General features: G+C 45.9%; 1 protein-coding gene across 1 annotated transcript; it reads right to left on the bottom strand.

The window, feature by feature from the left end:
- Positions 1–8,640: 8,640 nt before the first annotated feature.
- LOC132654254 (WW domain-binding protein 11-like) lies at positions 8,641–14,220 on the bottom strand. The gene is given in 2 exon segments (XM_060383983.1): positions 8,641–9,908; positions 9,910–14,220. Coding segments are annotated over 2 exon segments (1,854 nt in total). The 5' UTR covers positions 11,277–14,220; the 3' UTR covers positions 8,641–9,421.
- Between the last annotated feature and the right edge of the window lie 1,573 nt (positions 14,221–15,793).

The raw sequence follows: 15,793 nt of genomic DNA, 5'->3' as shown, positions 1-15,793 counted from the left end.
GGGCATGGACTATGATGCAGGCTCCCACACCCTCTGCGTGGCAGTGCTGCAAGGCAAGGACCTCCTGGAGCGTGAGGAGGCCACCTTCATGCATGTAAGCCTGCTGCCAGATGAACAAATCATGGGCATCTCCCGGGTAAGTGGGGACAGGGCAGAGGGGTAAACTGGGCTCCCTGAAGCCCTCCTGGGAAGCTGACATCCGGGCTAGTGGGCAGATCTGTAGTATTAGGGAGGATGACGGGGCACTGAGGAGCAGATCAGAATGTGGATCCAGAGTAGAAGGGCCAGTCATAGAACCAGCGTTGTGTTCCTGCTCTGTCTGTATAAATTTCAATCTTCCTATCACTTAAGGACAGTGGGTAACCGTCTGCCTCCATCTCTGTCAACTCAGAGTCATGGCAAGAAGAAAGATGGCCTGCTCATTTGGCTGATCGGGGAGAGAGCTCAAAGACAGACTTATTTGCTTTGGAGTGCATGGGGAAGGGGTGGTATGATTTGGTGAGTTTGTTCACAAGAAGGGAGGCCAACCCCAGGGACTGAAGAAAGGGTGAGAGGAAAGCAAGTTTGTGGACCCCAAATGAAAGAGAGGGTGTGGTCAGCCCCCAGGGAAACTGAAGAAAGGCTTTGGGAGATACATACTTGAACTTCCCTCTGATCTCTGTTTTCTTGTGGTGACCCCAATGGCTCACCCTGCTGGAAGCCAGAAACCAGCATGCTGACACAGTCCTAGACTGTTAGAGTCAGGACCAGCTCAGGACCCCCAAGACCAAATTCTCAGCACAAAGATTTATCTGTTTGAAAAGGACAGCGAGCAAAAAATAAGAGACTAAGACAGAAGGTAGACAAGGGAGAAGACGAAGGGAACAAGGGAGAGGAGGAAAGGGTATTTGTCCCAGAGGGCAGAGGACTGCCTCTGGATAGACAGGAGACAGAATTAGGAAAACGGCAGTTTATAAAGGTACAAGGGGAAACCCTTGTTAGGATGAGATGCTTAATTTTTTTTTGAGGTGTTTAATTTTAATTGGGCATGTTAATTAGGTGAGCCGAAGAGGGCTTTTGATTGCTGGACTTCAATACTTTGATAGCTCGACCTTGCTGGTCAGCCTCAGGAGGAGGCCTTGGTGGCTAGCCTTAGGAATGTAATCTAACAGTGTTTGGCAAGGCAGAGGGGAAAGGGAGAGAAGGGCAAGGCCTGTTAGAGCCATGTTCAGGCTGGCCAGAGTCCCTTCATTGATTGTCAGCAATCAAGAAGAAAGAAGAGGTTGGGTCCAGAGGGCAGAGGCTATCTCTAAGGTACCTCACCATGACAGCCATAGCCCACTCCCAGCAGCAGGCTGGTAGGAGTTCAGGTCCTGAACCCTCTAAGATGGGCCAGGTCAACCCTCCGGGATCCATGCCCTGCAGGACTGAGGGTCTTCTGTGTTCTTGGAGAGCCATCTGTGCCCACTCACTCTTACTACATTGAACATTAGCTGGCTGGCTCTCAGGGGTGGATATTCCATGCCCCCGCCCCTACTTCATAGTACCTGTAACTCTAGAAGTCTCTAGAACTAACCACCAGTTTCTGTGCCTGGGGCACCAAGGGGCGGTCCAGTTTCCTCCATGCAGTAGGTAGTACTGGGTGGCTTGGAGTCTGGTTAAATCCAAGTCCCACCTTTGTCTGATAGTGTGACCTTGAACCAGCCACTGAAGCAACTGCCTTCAGTTTCCCCACCTGTCTAGGAAGCATCACGATCATAAAGAAGGGCTGGGTATTTTCTTGTTCAGTCCTTGGTAGGAACGGGAACAGTTTTCTAGACCATGAAGAGCTGCCATCAAGCCTGATACACATTATGTTGCTCTTGGCCTAAGCCACGTGGGTGACTCAGGACATGTCCCTTGAGGAGGGACAATGGTAGACAGAAGCTTGGTCTGAGGCAAAGCACTATGTGGGCAACATGGCTCCAGGTTTTTATATTGGGGTACAGTGGCTACAGGAAGAACCTTCCCAGAGCCTGGCAGACACAGAAGAGTGAGATCAATGTAGCTAGCGGCTAGTAGGATTTGCCCCTAGGAAGACGGCTTGGTGACATCATGGCCTAACAGTCTAACTGTGGGATGGGGTGTTGCTTCCAGGACAAGCAACCCCCTCAGCCTCAGGGAAGGTACCTGCTGGGGATGAGAGCTGCTCTCTAAATGCCACTGCACAGTGACTCAGACAGCCCCCCACAGAAGGGCAAGCGGAGCCTCAAGTGCTCCTCCCTGAGGACTGCCCACAGCTTCCTGGAAGGAGGCCAATGGCATCCAAAAGCTGGAGTGATCTGGGGAGTGAAGCACGTCCAGCCCTGCCTAGTCACTTTATCCATCTGTCTATCCCTCCACTCATCCATCCATCCATCCCGTGACAATCCAGAAGGGCTCTGCAGGGCGCTGCGGTATTAATGGTTGTTCACACACAATTGTCTGGCTCCCGACACATGCCTGCCCCAGGGCTGTGCTAAGTCATGCAGACAGGAGAGATGGTTGCTACTCTGTTATGGCATCTAGTGAAGAGGAGGATTTCTAGGGTTTCACTGTGGAAGCTTCTAATGCTGGGCCAGTGGGTTGACCATAACCTAGGAGGGGACATTGAAGCTTTTAAACCTTCACGGTAACCTCAACCTTTGAGAAATGGAGGCAGCAAGCTCAGGAACGCAAGGTTATCCTCAGCTACGTAATGAATTTGAGACCGTTTCAGACTATATGAGGTCCTGTCTCAAAACAATCAAAAACCAATCAAACACCAACACCAACCAAAGACTTTCAGGACTACCAGGCATGGTCGAATCATACTGTAATCCTGGTGTTCTGGAGGCCTAGACAGGAAGATGGCTGTGAATTCAAGGCTAGTCTGGGCAAAACAGTGGGTTCCAGGACAGCCAGAGCTCCATAGGGAGACCCTGTCTTGGAAGAAGAAAAGAGGAGGAGATGCAGTGTGGAGGCTGAAGCTTGTAATGTTAGCGTTTTTGAGTTAATGGCAGGAAGAGCAGGAGCTCCTCCTGAGCACTGCAAGATCCAGTAACAAAACAAACAGAAATTAAATAAACAAGCCTTCAAGGCTGAGCCACAAAAAGAGGACCAGATGAGGCTGTGGGTACCAGGACGCCCCTCCACGACCCCTTTTCTCTATAGATCCAGAGGAATGCCTGGCCTACCTGCCTGTAGATCCTTTTGTCAAAGTATACGTGCTGCAGGATGAGAGAAAGATGAGCAAGAAGATGGCCGTGAAGAGGGATAACCCCAACCCAGTGTTTAATGAAGCCATGATCTTCTCTCTACTAGCCATTGTACTACAGGAGAGATGGGCTGGATATTCTCAGGGCTCCCAGCCACCACTCTCCTACAGTGATGCCTCTTGGTGCCTCAAGCCAACCCCCTTCTAGATGATTGAGCCTGAAACTACGTGCCAGCCCTGTGGTGAGGCTGGGGACCCAGACATTGCTTTCTTGATGCCTATGATGGACAGGCAGGGAGGTCCCCACTTGGTAAACCCCATTGCGAGCTTCGGAGCTCCCAGTATTAAGAAGGGGTGGGGACGCATTTCACAGAAGGGGACAGCTCAGCTGAGCTCTGACTGACGATGAGCTAGGGGTAGCCCCAGAGCCCTGGGTTGTAGGACTAAGTTTTCAAAGTTCCTACTGCAAGGACCCTGATGGGATCTCATCCTAGGACCTCAAGAGGACCACGTGCCTCTGGGAGAACCCTCCCAACACAGGGATGTCACAGACTACTGGGGCTGGAACTCAGGGAGGTGAACCACACAGCATATCAGTCAAAGAATGGGGATTTCACCCCCTCCTCTCTGTCTCCTTGAATCCTTAGGCCAACCTAACAATAAGAAAGTCCCTTAGAGGGACTGGAGAGATGGCTTAGCCATTAAGAGCACTGGCTGCTCTTCCACAGGTCCTGAACTCAATTCCCAGAAACCACAGGGTGCCTCATAACCATCTATAATATGATCTGATGCCATCTTCTGTATGCAGGTGCACATGCAGATAGAACATTCATATATAGAAAGGAAAAGAAGAAAGAAAGGGAGGAAGGAAGTCCTTTAGAGCCAGGTGGTAGCAGCAGAGTCAGGTGGCTCTTTATGAGTTCAGTCTGGTTTTGCAGAAAGTTTCCAGGCCAGCCAGGGCTACACAGAGAGGGAAAAAAATCCCTTTAGTTCTTGGGCTAAAGTCTGCCCCACAGCCCAGGGACTGTGCAGGGCCCAAAAACAAGGTTCCAAACAAGGAACCACTGGATATTTCTAGATGTTTCTGCTTGTCCTCCCACACTCACAAGTGATAAGTGATGATGGTGGTAGCAGGTGTGACCTTGGGGAAGTGAAAAGGTCCTGGGGGACACGCCTCCTGAATATAGGAATATAAGCAGAAGCCTTATTACATACCTGGATCTTGACTTTCCAGCCTCTGGAAAGTGAGAACAAATGTCTACTGATTACAAAACATGCCATGTAAGGTATTAAAGCATTAGAATATTTTGCACAGACTGAGACGGTGCCGACAGATCCTTGCTTCTTCTTTTTAAAGCTACAAAGAACCACAGCAGACAATTGATAAAATTGTAATTTGTGGAGGAATATACATTCAGAGCATGGCTGTTCTGGCAAGAGATCACATCCAAAGGCCTTCAAGGTCTGTGTGATCCAGTTGGCAAGAGACTACATCCAAAGATCTTCTAGGTCTGTGTGATATGGCTGAAATACAAACACTCCTTTAATCCAGGAGACAAAGGAAAGCAAATATGAGTTCAAGGCCACCCTGGTACAGAGCAAGTTTTAAGTAAAGAAAAGCTTAGGCCCAGGTGTGGTGGTACATGCCTTTAATCCCAAACAGTAAAGTTACAATGAAAAAAGAAACACCCATGTTTGACAGTGAAGTCTAATTGAGTGGCAGAAAAGGTGACAAATGAAAGATCTGACAAGATAGAATATGACAAAAGAAAAGGAAGCTACTTAAGGGGCAATGAAGAGTGAGGGGTTTTCACTGAAACAGTAACAGGTTGCAGAGAGAAAACCCAGGTGAAGACCAAATAAGCCAGAGAATGAGAAGGAGCCAGAAGATTAGAAAAGATTGCTGGAGTTAGTTTGAGGCCAAGAAAGCACTTCAGGGGCAGGGAGATAAACCAGATTGAATAAGTCAACTAGGAGAGGAGCTTGAGCCAGAACAGCTGAGCTGAATGAGCCAACTCAGAGCTCAGTAAGAACAAGAAAGGGTGAGTTGACGAAGAAGTCTCAAAGGCTGAACATGTTCTAGGCCTACATTAGATTGAACGGAGGCTAGAAGCTTCCAGGACTAGGCCCAGGTGAGCAGAAGGAGGCAGTAAGCCTCCCAGAAAACAATTACCTCAGGGAAATAAAAATTTCTGCTAAATAAATGGTTAATGCTAAGGTAACAGGCAAACTGTGTTTAATACACTAATTGTTTCACTTTTGTGAATAATTAAAAAGCCATAATAAAATCAATTTAAAATGGGAATAAAAAAAAAAAAAGACCCAGCTGTGATAGTGTAATTCCAACACAGAGAAAAAGACAGGAGAGCAAGAGATCACGGCCATTCTCAGCTAAATAACAAATTTGAAGCCAGCCTGGACTACCTGAGGCTCTGTCTGAAAACAAACCAACTAAAAGTTAAAAATGAAAAGCTGGGGCTGGAAAGATGGCTCAGCAGTTAAGAGCTCTGGCTGCTCTTCCAGAGGACTGGGTTCCATTCCCAGCAACCACATGGCAGCTCACAACCGTCTGTAACTCCAATTCCAGGGGACCTGACAGCCTCACACAGATATGCACGCAGGCAAAATACCAATGCATATAAAATAAAATAATTTAAAATAAATGTATCTTAAAAAAAAAAGAATATTGGCTATTCTTCCAGAGGATCCAGGTTCGATTTCCAGCACCCACATGGCAACTCACAACCATCTTTAAGTCCAGATCAGGAGATCATACAGCTCGTTCTGGTCTCAGCAGGCAATAGACGTTCATGTAGTATACCAACATACACGGAGTCAAAACACATATACATATAATAAGATAAAATTTTAAAATAAAAAAAGCCTTTATTCCTTTCAAAGGCATGTAAGAATTTCTCTTAGAAACTCCTGTTTTATCTTCTTTATGAGGCTTACCTAGTGAGTTCCAGGACAGGACAGTAGTTATATAGTGAGACCCTCTCTTGAAACCACCCCTTTCTAGTGGGAGCTTTGGTGTCTTTAAAAACCTCAGTTATATTGTGTAAACATGCTTTTGTTTTAATCCCAGGTGTGGATATGAGGCTGCTTTAGCTTGTCCACAGCAGCAGACTATTTGCCTCATGCAGGCTCAGAGGAGGGCTCGATCTTTGCCAGCTACAGATAGTTTAATTCTGAGGACTCCGGAGAGGGAATAAATTAAATGCCAGAGGCCTCTGAGGAAGAAGGCTGCTGCTGGTCCCGGATATGGCTACTGGTTGCTGATGCAGTTTGATGAAAAGAAGTTGGAGATATCCTGACAGTGAAGACTGGACTCTCAGAACTCCTTCTCCAGCACCATGTCTGCCTACATGCCTACATGCCACCATGCTGCTCAGCAGGACAAGAATGAACTGAACCTCTGAAGGGGTCAGCCAGCCCCAATTAAATCCTTTCCTCTATAAAAGGCACCTTTGGTCATGGTGTCTCTTCACAGCAATAAAACCCTAAGAGACAGCTAGCCACCTTCCCCAGAAACTCCTATGGGTGGGCTGTAAGAGAGGGGAGGGTGGAGAGGTGCCTCAGAGTTTAAGAACACTGGCTGTTCTTCCAAATCTCCTGAGTTCAATTCCTAGCAACCACATGGTGGCTCATACCCATCTCTAGTGAGATCTGGTGCCCTACTGTGGCATGTAGGCACACATGCAGGCAGAGTACTGTATAAACAATAAATAAATAAGCAAAGCGAAGTACTAGAGTGGGTACTTGTGAGCATGCACACATTAGTGAAGGTCCTTGAAGATGCTTTGGCCTCTAATCTCCATCATGCAGAGGCTGGAATTACATTCAGGTGGTTGTGAGCAGCCAGAGGTGGATGACAGGAAGAGACCTTAGATCCTCTACAAAAGCAATATATACACTTAACTGCCGAGCCACCTCTCCAGCTCCCAATTCTTCCATTTTTGTGTTTTTGTTTGTGAGACTGGGTTTCTCTATGTAGCCCTGGCTGTCCTGGAACTCTCTGTGTAGACAACACTGGCATGGAACTCAAGCCTACTTCTGTCTCATAAGTACTGCAATTAAAGGTGTGCCACAGCACTGCTCTCAATTCTATAGTCTTTAATCTGTGTTGTCTGAGAAATATGAGACTTCTCTTGGTCCTGCTCTGCCCTGGGTAGACTTGTATCATCCATTTGTCCAGCAAAGCCGTGTTCCCCACCTGCTAGTCACTTGGAGTCTGTTATCAGAGACTGTTCCAGTAATACAGATCTTTTGTTCAGGCAACCCTCATTTACTTACCAATGGTCCCAAAGTGCAAGAACACGCTTCCTTTAAGTGATAGCTCTTGACTTAATTAGAAAAACTTGCCAGGCTCGGTAGAGCACGCCTTTAAAACCAGCACTCAGGAAGGCAGAGGCAGGTGGACTGATCTGAGTTCGTAGGCTGGCTGGTCTACAAAGCAAGTCCAGGACGGCCAAGGCTACACAAAGAAACCCTGTCTTGAAAAGCCAAAAAAAGAGGGACTAGAGAGATGGCTCAGAGGGTAAGAGCACTAGCACCTCTTCCAGAGGTCATGAGTTCAATTCCCAGCAAACACATGGTGCCTTATAACCATCTGTAATGAGATCTGGTGCCCTCTTCTGGTGTGCAGATGTACATGCAGACAGAACACTGTGTACATAATAAATAAATAAAACTTAAAAAAAAAAAAAAAACACCAAGAAAATAAAGAACAACATAGGCTAAGACTGCTAAAATCTTGAGCATGAAAGATTCTCTGTGTTGCCAGGCTTGGAGGCAGAGGAAGGAAGGTTGGAATTCTAGGTCAGCTTGGACTCTATGGCGAGTTGCCTGTCTTAAAGCAACCACCACCACCAAAAGAACAAAACCAAAATGTTGTGAGGAGCCCACACTCACATAAGTTTTGTTATTACAATTATTGTTGCTTTCTGCCATGCCTGATTTATTAAAGTGTCGTGTGTAGGTAAGATTTGGTACTACAGGGACTCAAGCATCCCAGCTGAAGGATGAAGGGTCTGTTGCCCTCAGACACACAGCTGCCTCAAGGTAAGATTTGGTACTACAGGGACTCAAGCATCCCAGCTGAAGGATGAAGGGTCTGTTGCCCTCAGACACACAGCTGCCTCATTTGTCATGTAAATGTGGCATACACAACTAGGAGCACAGCAAAAGAACTTTCCTTTCCTGCCTACTCTATGCTAGGCACCTTTTAACTCACTTAATTTTCCCTATGGTCCTACAGAGGTATAATCAACCTACATTTTACTGGTAAGAAAAATGAGGCTCAGAGACCCACCTCCAGAATTCTTACTTCCACTCCATTTCAGAGCCCCTGTTTTCCCACCCAAGGCACCTGGCCTGGTGCCTGCTCATAGAATGGGTTCCAAACATACTTAATTGAACCAAAATAAAATTGAATTGGAATGCAAATGTTCTCCTGGAGCCAGGGCCATCCTCTGCTGTAAGACTGAGAAAAAGAGGCCAGTGTGCCAGGCAGTCTCTATAGCTAACAGGGGAGGGATGGAAGGAGGGAGAGAGAGAAGAGAGAGTCTGTCAGTCACACTTTCAGGATCCTCTAAAAGGGCAGGAAGTATTCTTAACAGCTGAACTCTCTTTCAAGCCAGGCATAAAAGGCCCAACTTTAAAAAACAAACAAACAAAAAGACCCAAAAACTTATTTTATGTGCTTTGGTGTTTTGCCTGCATGCTTTGTCTGTGTGAGGTTGTCAGACCTCTGGAACTGGAATTACAGACAGGTGTGAGCTGCAAGGTGGATGCTGGGATTGAACTGGGATCCTCTATAAACAGCCAGTGCTCTTAACAGCTGAATCAGCTCTCCAGCCCAGGCCCAACCTCTTATGTAGATTCTGCACCTCAAAATCTAGTCCTCATTTTCACAAAATGAGCACTTTACTAATTGAGACAGGGTCTCACTACTTAGCTCTGGTTGTCCTATAACTCACTATGTAGAAGAAGCTCACCTCAAACTCACAGAGATCTGCCTGCCCTGGCTCCCAAATGCTGGAAGCAAAGACATATGCCACCAACCACACCTAGTCCTATATATATATATTTTTTGGTATGGAACATTTTATTTCTCCATGAAACACTCAAAGAGTTTAGCTTGTGGAAAATAACTTTAATCTGAGAATTGTACATTTTCTTCCCATATATCCTGCTTTGAATTAGGAATTGACACTGTAATCCATTTCACAGAAGCCCTTCCATCTCCTTCATAAATGCTTCATAAGCATCATCCTTAGTTTGTACCAAGGCAGGAACAGAAGGACCAGGTCTGGGGGCTGTTTTGGCAACAGGCACAGCCGAGTCCTCCTCTGACCTTTGGGGAACAGCAGTAGCCCCCTTCTTCTCTCGGCGCACTCTCAGTGCAGTGGGCACAAACCGTGTGACCTCTGCCTTGGGATTGGTGATGTGGGGCTTGGCACTGATGGTCACGGAGGCTTTCTTCTCGATAGTGGCTGCTACACTTGCATCATCCACCTTTGGTCGCTGAATGAGGCTGGGTGGGGCACTCAACACCCCTGGGTTGGGCAAGGGAGCTGGTGGGGAAAGCCCAGGTGGGGCAGGTCCAAGAGGAGGCACCAAGGGTGGGCGCATCATACCAGGACCAGAACGGGGGATACCTGGAGGTGCAGGAGGAGGTAGCCTTGGTGGGGGTCCTTGAGGAGGGGGACCCTGGGGGAGGGCCAGGAGGTCGGCCTGGTGGTGGTCCTGGAGGTAAAAGTTGTGGTAAAGGCCCTCGGATTCCTAGCATTCTAGATGGTCTCAGGAATGGAGGAGCCCCTGGAGGTGGTCCAGGAGGCCATAAGGGTGGGGCAGGCGGTGGTCCAAGAGGTGGTGGTCCTGGCAGGGGAGGTGCTTGGATCTGAGAAGGAGGGGCAGACTGTGGAGGAGCCTGCTGCTGTGAAGGGGCAGCAGATGTGCCATCAGAGTGGGAGTCCTCTTTATGCTGCTTTTGCCACTGCTTTTCTGATTCAGAATCATCAAAGTCCTCATCCTCCTCCTCCTCTGAAAACTCCTCCACTTCTCGTCCTTCCTCAGGGATTTCCTGACCTGCCATTTGAAGCATCATGGCTTGAAGAGGAGTCAGATCCTTCATGTTCTTCTTCTTCCTCGATTTTCCAGGCATATCAGCAAATCGGACACTCAGACCTGACTTCTTCTCCTCAGGGTTGTCTTGCTCACTGTCATCACGGTGCCCCAACCTACCCCCCCTCCCACTCTCTGCATCACATCTGTCGGTGTCACTGTCCTCACCGCTGTCGTCATACTTATCCTGATCCATGGCCTCAGGATAGCCACTGTCATCATGACCCCGCTGAGCAAGTTCTGGACTATACAGCATGTCTTCACCTTGCCTCCGAGTGGGAAGATCTGGAGCAAAGCGCACTTTACGACCATACATCTGCAGGACTTGAGGAGGAGGTGGGCCAGGAGGAGGGCCGGGTGGTTTTCTGCCAGGGGGCAAACGTGGAACACCATGTCCGAGGAGAGGAAGTATAGACACTGCTTGAGGTGGAAGCCCATAGGCTGAGGTTTTTTTCAAAATGGAGGGTGGCTGGGCACCAGGAAGTGGAATGTGCTGGATTAAGATGTTGGAAGGAGCATGAGGCATGTCTGGCAAAGGGATGCTCTCGACTTCTACATGCTGAGCATTCTGGACAGCATCAAAGTACTGTCTCAGCTGAGCTCTCTTCTGTTCATATTCTACTTCCAGCTTTCTCAATTCCTTGTACACATCTGGATTTTCTTTTTCATAAAGTCGCAGAATTCGCTCGAAGGTTTCCCGCAGCTTTTTACGCTTGTCTTTCAGTACTTTCTCGTTCAACTGTGGCTGTTGCACTGGGCTACACTCCATTTCCTCTAATTTCTCCATGTCTCGGATAATCTGCTTGGGATCTTTCATCCTCAAAACCGCGGCTCGTACCATCATGCGCTGTTTTTTGTTCTTTTTCAATTCTCTTTTCCGGGCTTCCTTTCGAGCTTGGTCTGTGGGGTTCAGAAACTTCCCACCCTTGGTGAAGGATGTTGATCTCCATCCCATGTTGACAATTTATTTGATTTATTTCTTCATTAATAGAAAAAAAATGACTTCAGGGTTCCAGGGATGTCGAGGCTGGCTGGCGGGCAGTCCCAGCGTACTTTCTGCGAAGGGAGGCTTCGCCTCTACTTCTCATTCAACCACCCAGCCACTGCCATCTTGGAGTCCTTTATATTTTAAATATTACAAAATGGTGGTAAATTTTATGCTTTTTCTATGTTGACTTCAAAACTTTAAAATTTACATTAAAACTGAATGTGTTAAAAGCATAAGAATAAGCAATACATGTATACACAATGCTATTTTTTTGTTTTTTTGCCAAGTACTGAACTCAAAACCTTACTGATAGGAATCATTGTGGGAGTGAAATGAGCCAATTCGAGACAGTTAAAGTATATAAATGCAGGTTTATTGGGAGCAGCTCAAAGGCCAAGACCAGAGAAGTTGTTATGCAGGGGGAGAGAGAAAAGTGTGCCTGCAGAGAGAGGGACAGACAGGGAGAAAGAAGAAATACAGAAGAAACAACATGCGAAAAAGACAAGAAGGAAGGGAACCAAAATGTCTGGATTATATAATGAAAGGGGAGGGGAAGCCCCACCCCTGGCTGGGAAGTTCAGGGTAGAGGGCAGGGTATGCCAGCCATGCTCTGTAGCAGGTAGGGACTGGGGGATGCTGGGAGAACTTGGAGGCCAGGTCCCTTTTGGTTGAAAAGGCATCTCAGCTGCTAGTCTAGGTCTGAAGCCCAACACTTACCTAGGCAGGTGCTGTACCACTAAGCTAAAGCACTGTATAACACATAAACCCAGTTACACATCTCTACCTCCTCAAGCACTTCTCATCTGCTTAAGGGAAAAACACTGAAAGTCCTTTCTAGATCTCTGAGATAGTCAGTTTTAAACTGTCCTGCTGTAGCCATACCATGATGGAACCACACTCCAGATTGCTCTTCCCTACTTCAGTGTATCACCTAGTGCCCACTGACATCTCTCCAGTGCTTTCTCTCCACTGCCTTCCTCAGCCTCTGGAAGCCTGAACTTTCAGGAAGTCAATTTTTCATATTCCATGCTATTGTTTTTGTGCCTAGTTTATTTCATATAACAATGAAATTCTATGTTGTCATAAATGACAGGGCTTCATTACTTTTTATGGCTGAAGAATATTCTACTGTGTGTATGGACCACTGTTTTTAACACATTCCTCCACTGCTAAGACACCCAGGTTGTTTCCATGCCTTGGCTGCTGTGAACAATGCGGCAGTAGACACAGAGTACAGCTGTCTCTTCTATCTAATTGCATTCCTTTGGCTCAGTACACAGAAGTGAGGATGCTGGATTCTTACCATAGTTCCTTTGCCTGATTGTTTTGAAACAGAATATCTATCCATATGTAGTTCTGGCTGTCCAGGAGCTTGCTATACCGACCAGGATGGCCTCAAACTGCCTGAGATCCTACTATCTCTGCCTTTTGAGTGCTGGCACTAAAGGTGTGTGCCAACTTTAGAGCTACCCGTTGGTAGTTCTTTTATCTTTTTAAAGTTTTCCTAGTGGTTGTGCCAGTTTACATTCTCAGAAACAGTGTACAAGGGTCCCTTCTCTCCACATCCTTTGCCAACACTTGTTGTTGCTATTGATTTTCAAGAGGGTCTCACGTAGTCCAGGCTGGCCTGGAACTCTATGTGACCAAGGCTAGCCTTGAGCTAATCCTCCTGCCTCTACCTCCCAAGTGCTGGGATTATAGGCATGTTGCTACATGACCCGCAACCATAAAATTGTTTCATTGCTACTTCATAGCTGTAATTTTACTACTGTTATAAATTATAACGTAAATATCTGATGTGCAGGATATTGATATACGACCCCCAAAGAGGTCTGAGCAACAGGTTGAGAACCACTGCCTAGACAAAGGCTTACATGCTCCATTTCAAATAAATCTATAGAAATGAAGCAAAATAGGAAAAACCAAAACCAACCTTTTCTGGAGAGAGAGTATCAGCATATGTTAGACAGGTCAAAAGAGAGCCACATAGATGCTCTGGAGTGGAAACTATCACTGGACAAAATCAACAGAGGATCAGAGAGATGCCAGAACCAGCAAAACTTGAGAACAGGCAAGTGGAGCACATCCCACCTGAGGATCAAAAGGAAAGAAGAATGGAGGGAAAAGAGCAAGATCTCAGAGACAAGCAGAACACCATCAGAAGGTCAAGTGAATCAACACACCCATGGTGGGGATTCTAGACCAGAAAGAAAACAGATGGTCAGACTGTTTGGAAAAAACAAGAGCTAGAAACTTTCCAAACTTGATGAAAAATGATCTACACACCTAAATAACTGATCGGATATTACAATTAGGATCAAATCAAAGAGATCTATCCAGGTGTGTCATAGCTAAATTGTGAAATAAAATGTGCTTACCAGCATATACAAAGGACCACCAATACATTCAATAGCTCTTTTCTCTCCATAAGCCAGGGATATCAGGAGGTAAAATTAAGTGCCTTGTGATGAAAAACTTTAAGCTGTGATTATTTCGTTGTATATGGACTAGATCTCTCATCTTTAGTAATAATTTGTTAGTAACATTCTAAATAACATCTGGTCAAACTCCTTTACATTTTTTGTTGTGCTGTGACTGGAATCCCAAGGTCTTGTGTATGCTCGCAAGCCTTTTCACACTGAGCTACATCCCTAGTCTTGAGACAGGTTCTCATGTAACTATTGTAGCTTGCTATGGCTTTAAGTTCTTTTGTTTTTAATTTTAACTTTTTTATGTAGATAAATGTTTTGTTTGCATATATATTTGCAAATCTTGTATATGCAGTGTCCATGGAAGCCAGAAGAGGGCATCACAACACTTGAAACTTATGGAACCAAACTCCAGTCCTTGGCAAGTGCATGAAGTATTCTTAACTGTTGAGCAGTCTCTCAATCCCAACCTTTAATTCTTGATCCTTCCTGTTCACTATCATACCCAAAACCCCTTTTCACTTTTTAGACAAGATCTTGCTAATTTGCCCAGACTCTTCTTTGGCTCAACATGTATAGCCCACCCCCCCCCCACCCCACCCCCCGACCCTGAACTTGTGATCTTCTTGTTTCAGCCACCAGAAGAGCTTGGATTACAGTGCTGCACCACCAGGTCTGGCTAGCAATTCTTTCTTTACTTATGAAAAAAAGAAACCAACTGTAAGAATTTAAAAAGGCAGGCTTTCCCCTGGCACTAGGCATCCAGGTTCAACCAGATAGTAGGATTTGATCTCAACTTGAGTGCCCACAACACACCCATGGAGAAGGCTGTTTTTGTGTTGGAACTATTTTCTTTCCCTGTGTGTGATTTTATAGTTAATATTGTTTCATGGGGCAGATCTCACTAGGCCTGTGAATGCTGTACTTCCTGTAGTTGTTGATAGACCTCATGTTCAGAGAGATTAAGTGACTCAGATTTTACTAGGAAAATCTCTCAGGGGACAAAATTACAACAGTCAGCCTAAGACTCTTAATTGGTGTTATTTTTGAATCGAGAACCAGGCCACACTTTATTCTATAAAATAAAATAAAATAAATGTTCTAATGAGCCAGACTGGGGAAATTGGTTTTATAGACAGAAAAATGGCTGAAGACAGGAGGAACAAATACTAAAAGACAAATTTGTCGTTTTCAGTTTTCCTTTTGAGAGGGGGCCTTGGAGACAGAACAATAAAACAATAAATGATTGGTTACCATTAGATTCCTGAAGTTGAAGGCTAAGGGTGCCTCATTATCATACCAGTTGAAGCTGGTCTGTTTACAAAATTTGGCTGTTAGCTCTCTAATCCTGATTGTTAGGTCCATGGCTTAGTTTTAGCTTAATGGAAACCTCAGCATGAGCGATTCCATTTTGATTGTTAGTAGTCTTTTGGGACCTAATACAGGAGCTTAGTTCAAAGCAGTGGTCTCCTATAATTTTTATTTTAACATGTCAGAGCCAAATTTCTTTTTTTCTTGAGACAGTGTCTCAGCTGGTCTCCAATTTCCCATGTGATTGAGGATGACCTGACCTGATCCTCTTACCTCAGGCTCCTGTTTTTTGGGACTATAGACATGGTCCAGCACACTTGGTTAGCAGTTCTGATTTGTTGCTGTTTGTTTTTCAAGACAAGAGTTTCTCTGTGTAGCCCTGGCTGTCCTGGAAATTCTCTCTGTAGACCAGGCTGGCCTTGAACTCAGAGATCAACTTGCCTCTGCCTCCGAAGTGCTGGGATTAAGGGCACGCACTACCATATTTTGCTCAGTCTTGATATTTTACATTTTACATAGGATTCTTAAAACATATCGCATTTATAAGGGCATTGAGGTCATCCTTATGGAATTACTAGACGAGATCAAATGAAATAACTCATGTGAAGTGTCACAAAGTTATTCCTTGTACTTCTGGGAAAGTCACACTGGTTGCTGTGTGAAAGGTCCCCATAGGAGGAGCTACCATGGGAGTCCCTGTGGAGAGCAGGTTCTGAGTACAAGGATCTGTGGGTTCAGGGTTAT

Source organism: Meriones unguiculatus, chromosome 1 (assembly GCF_030254825.1).
Source record: "Meriones unguiculatus strain TT.TT164.6M chromosome 1, Bangor_MerUng_6.1, whole genome shotgun sequence".
Taxonomy (NCBI): Eukaryota; Metazoa; Chordata; class Mammalia; order Rodentia; family Muridae; genus Meriones; species Meriones unguiculatus.
This window is presented reverse-complemented; position numbering and strand designations above follow the sequence as displayed.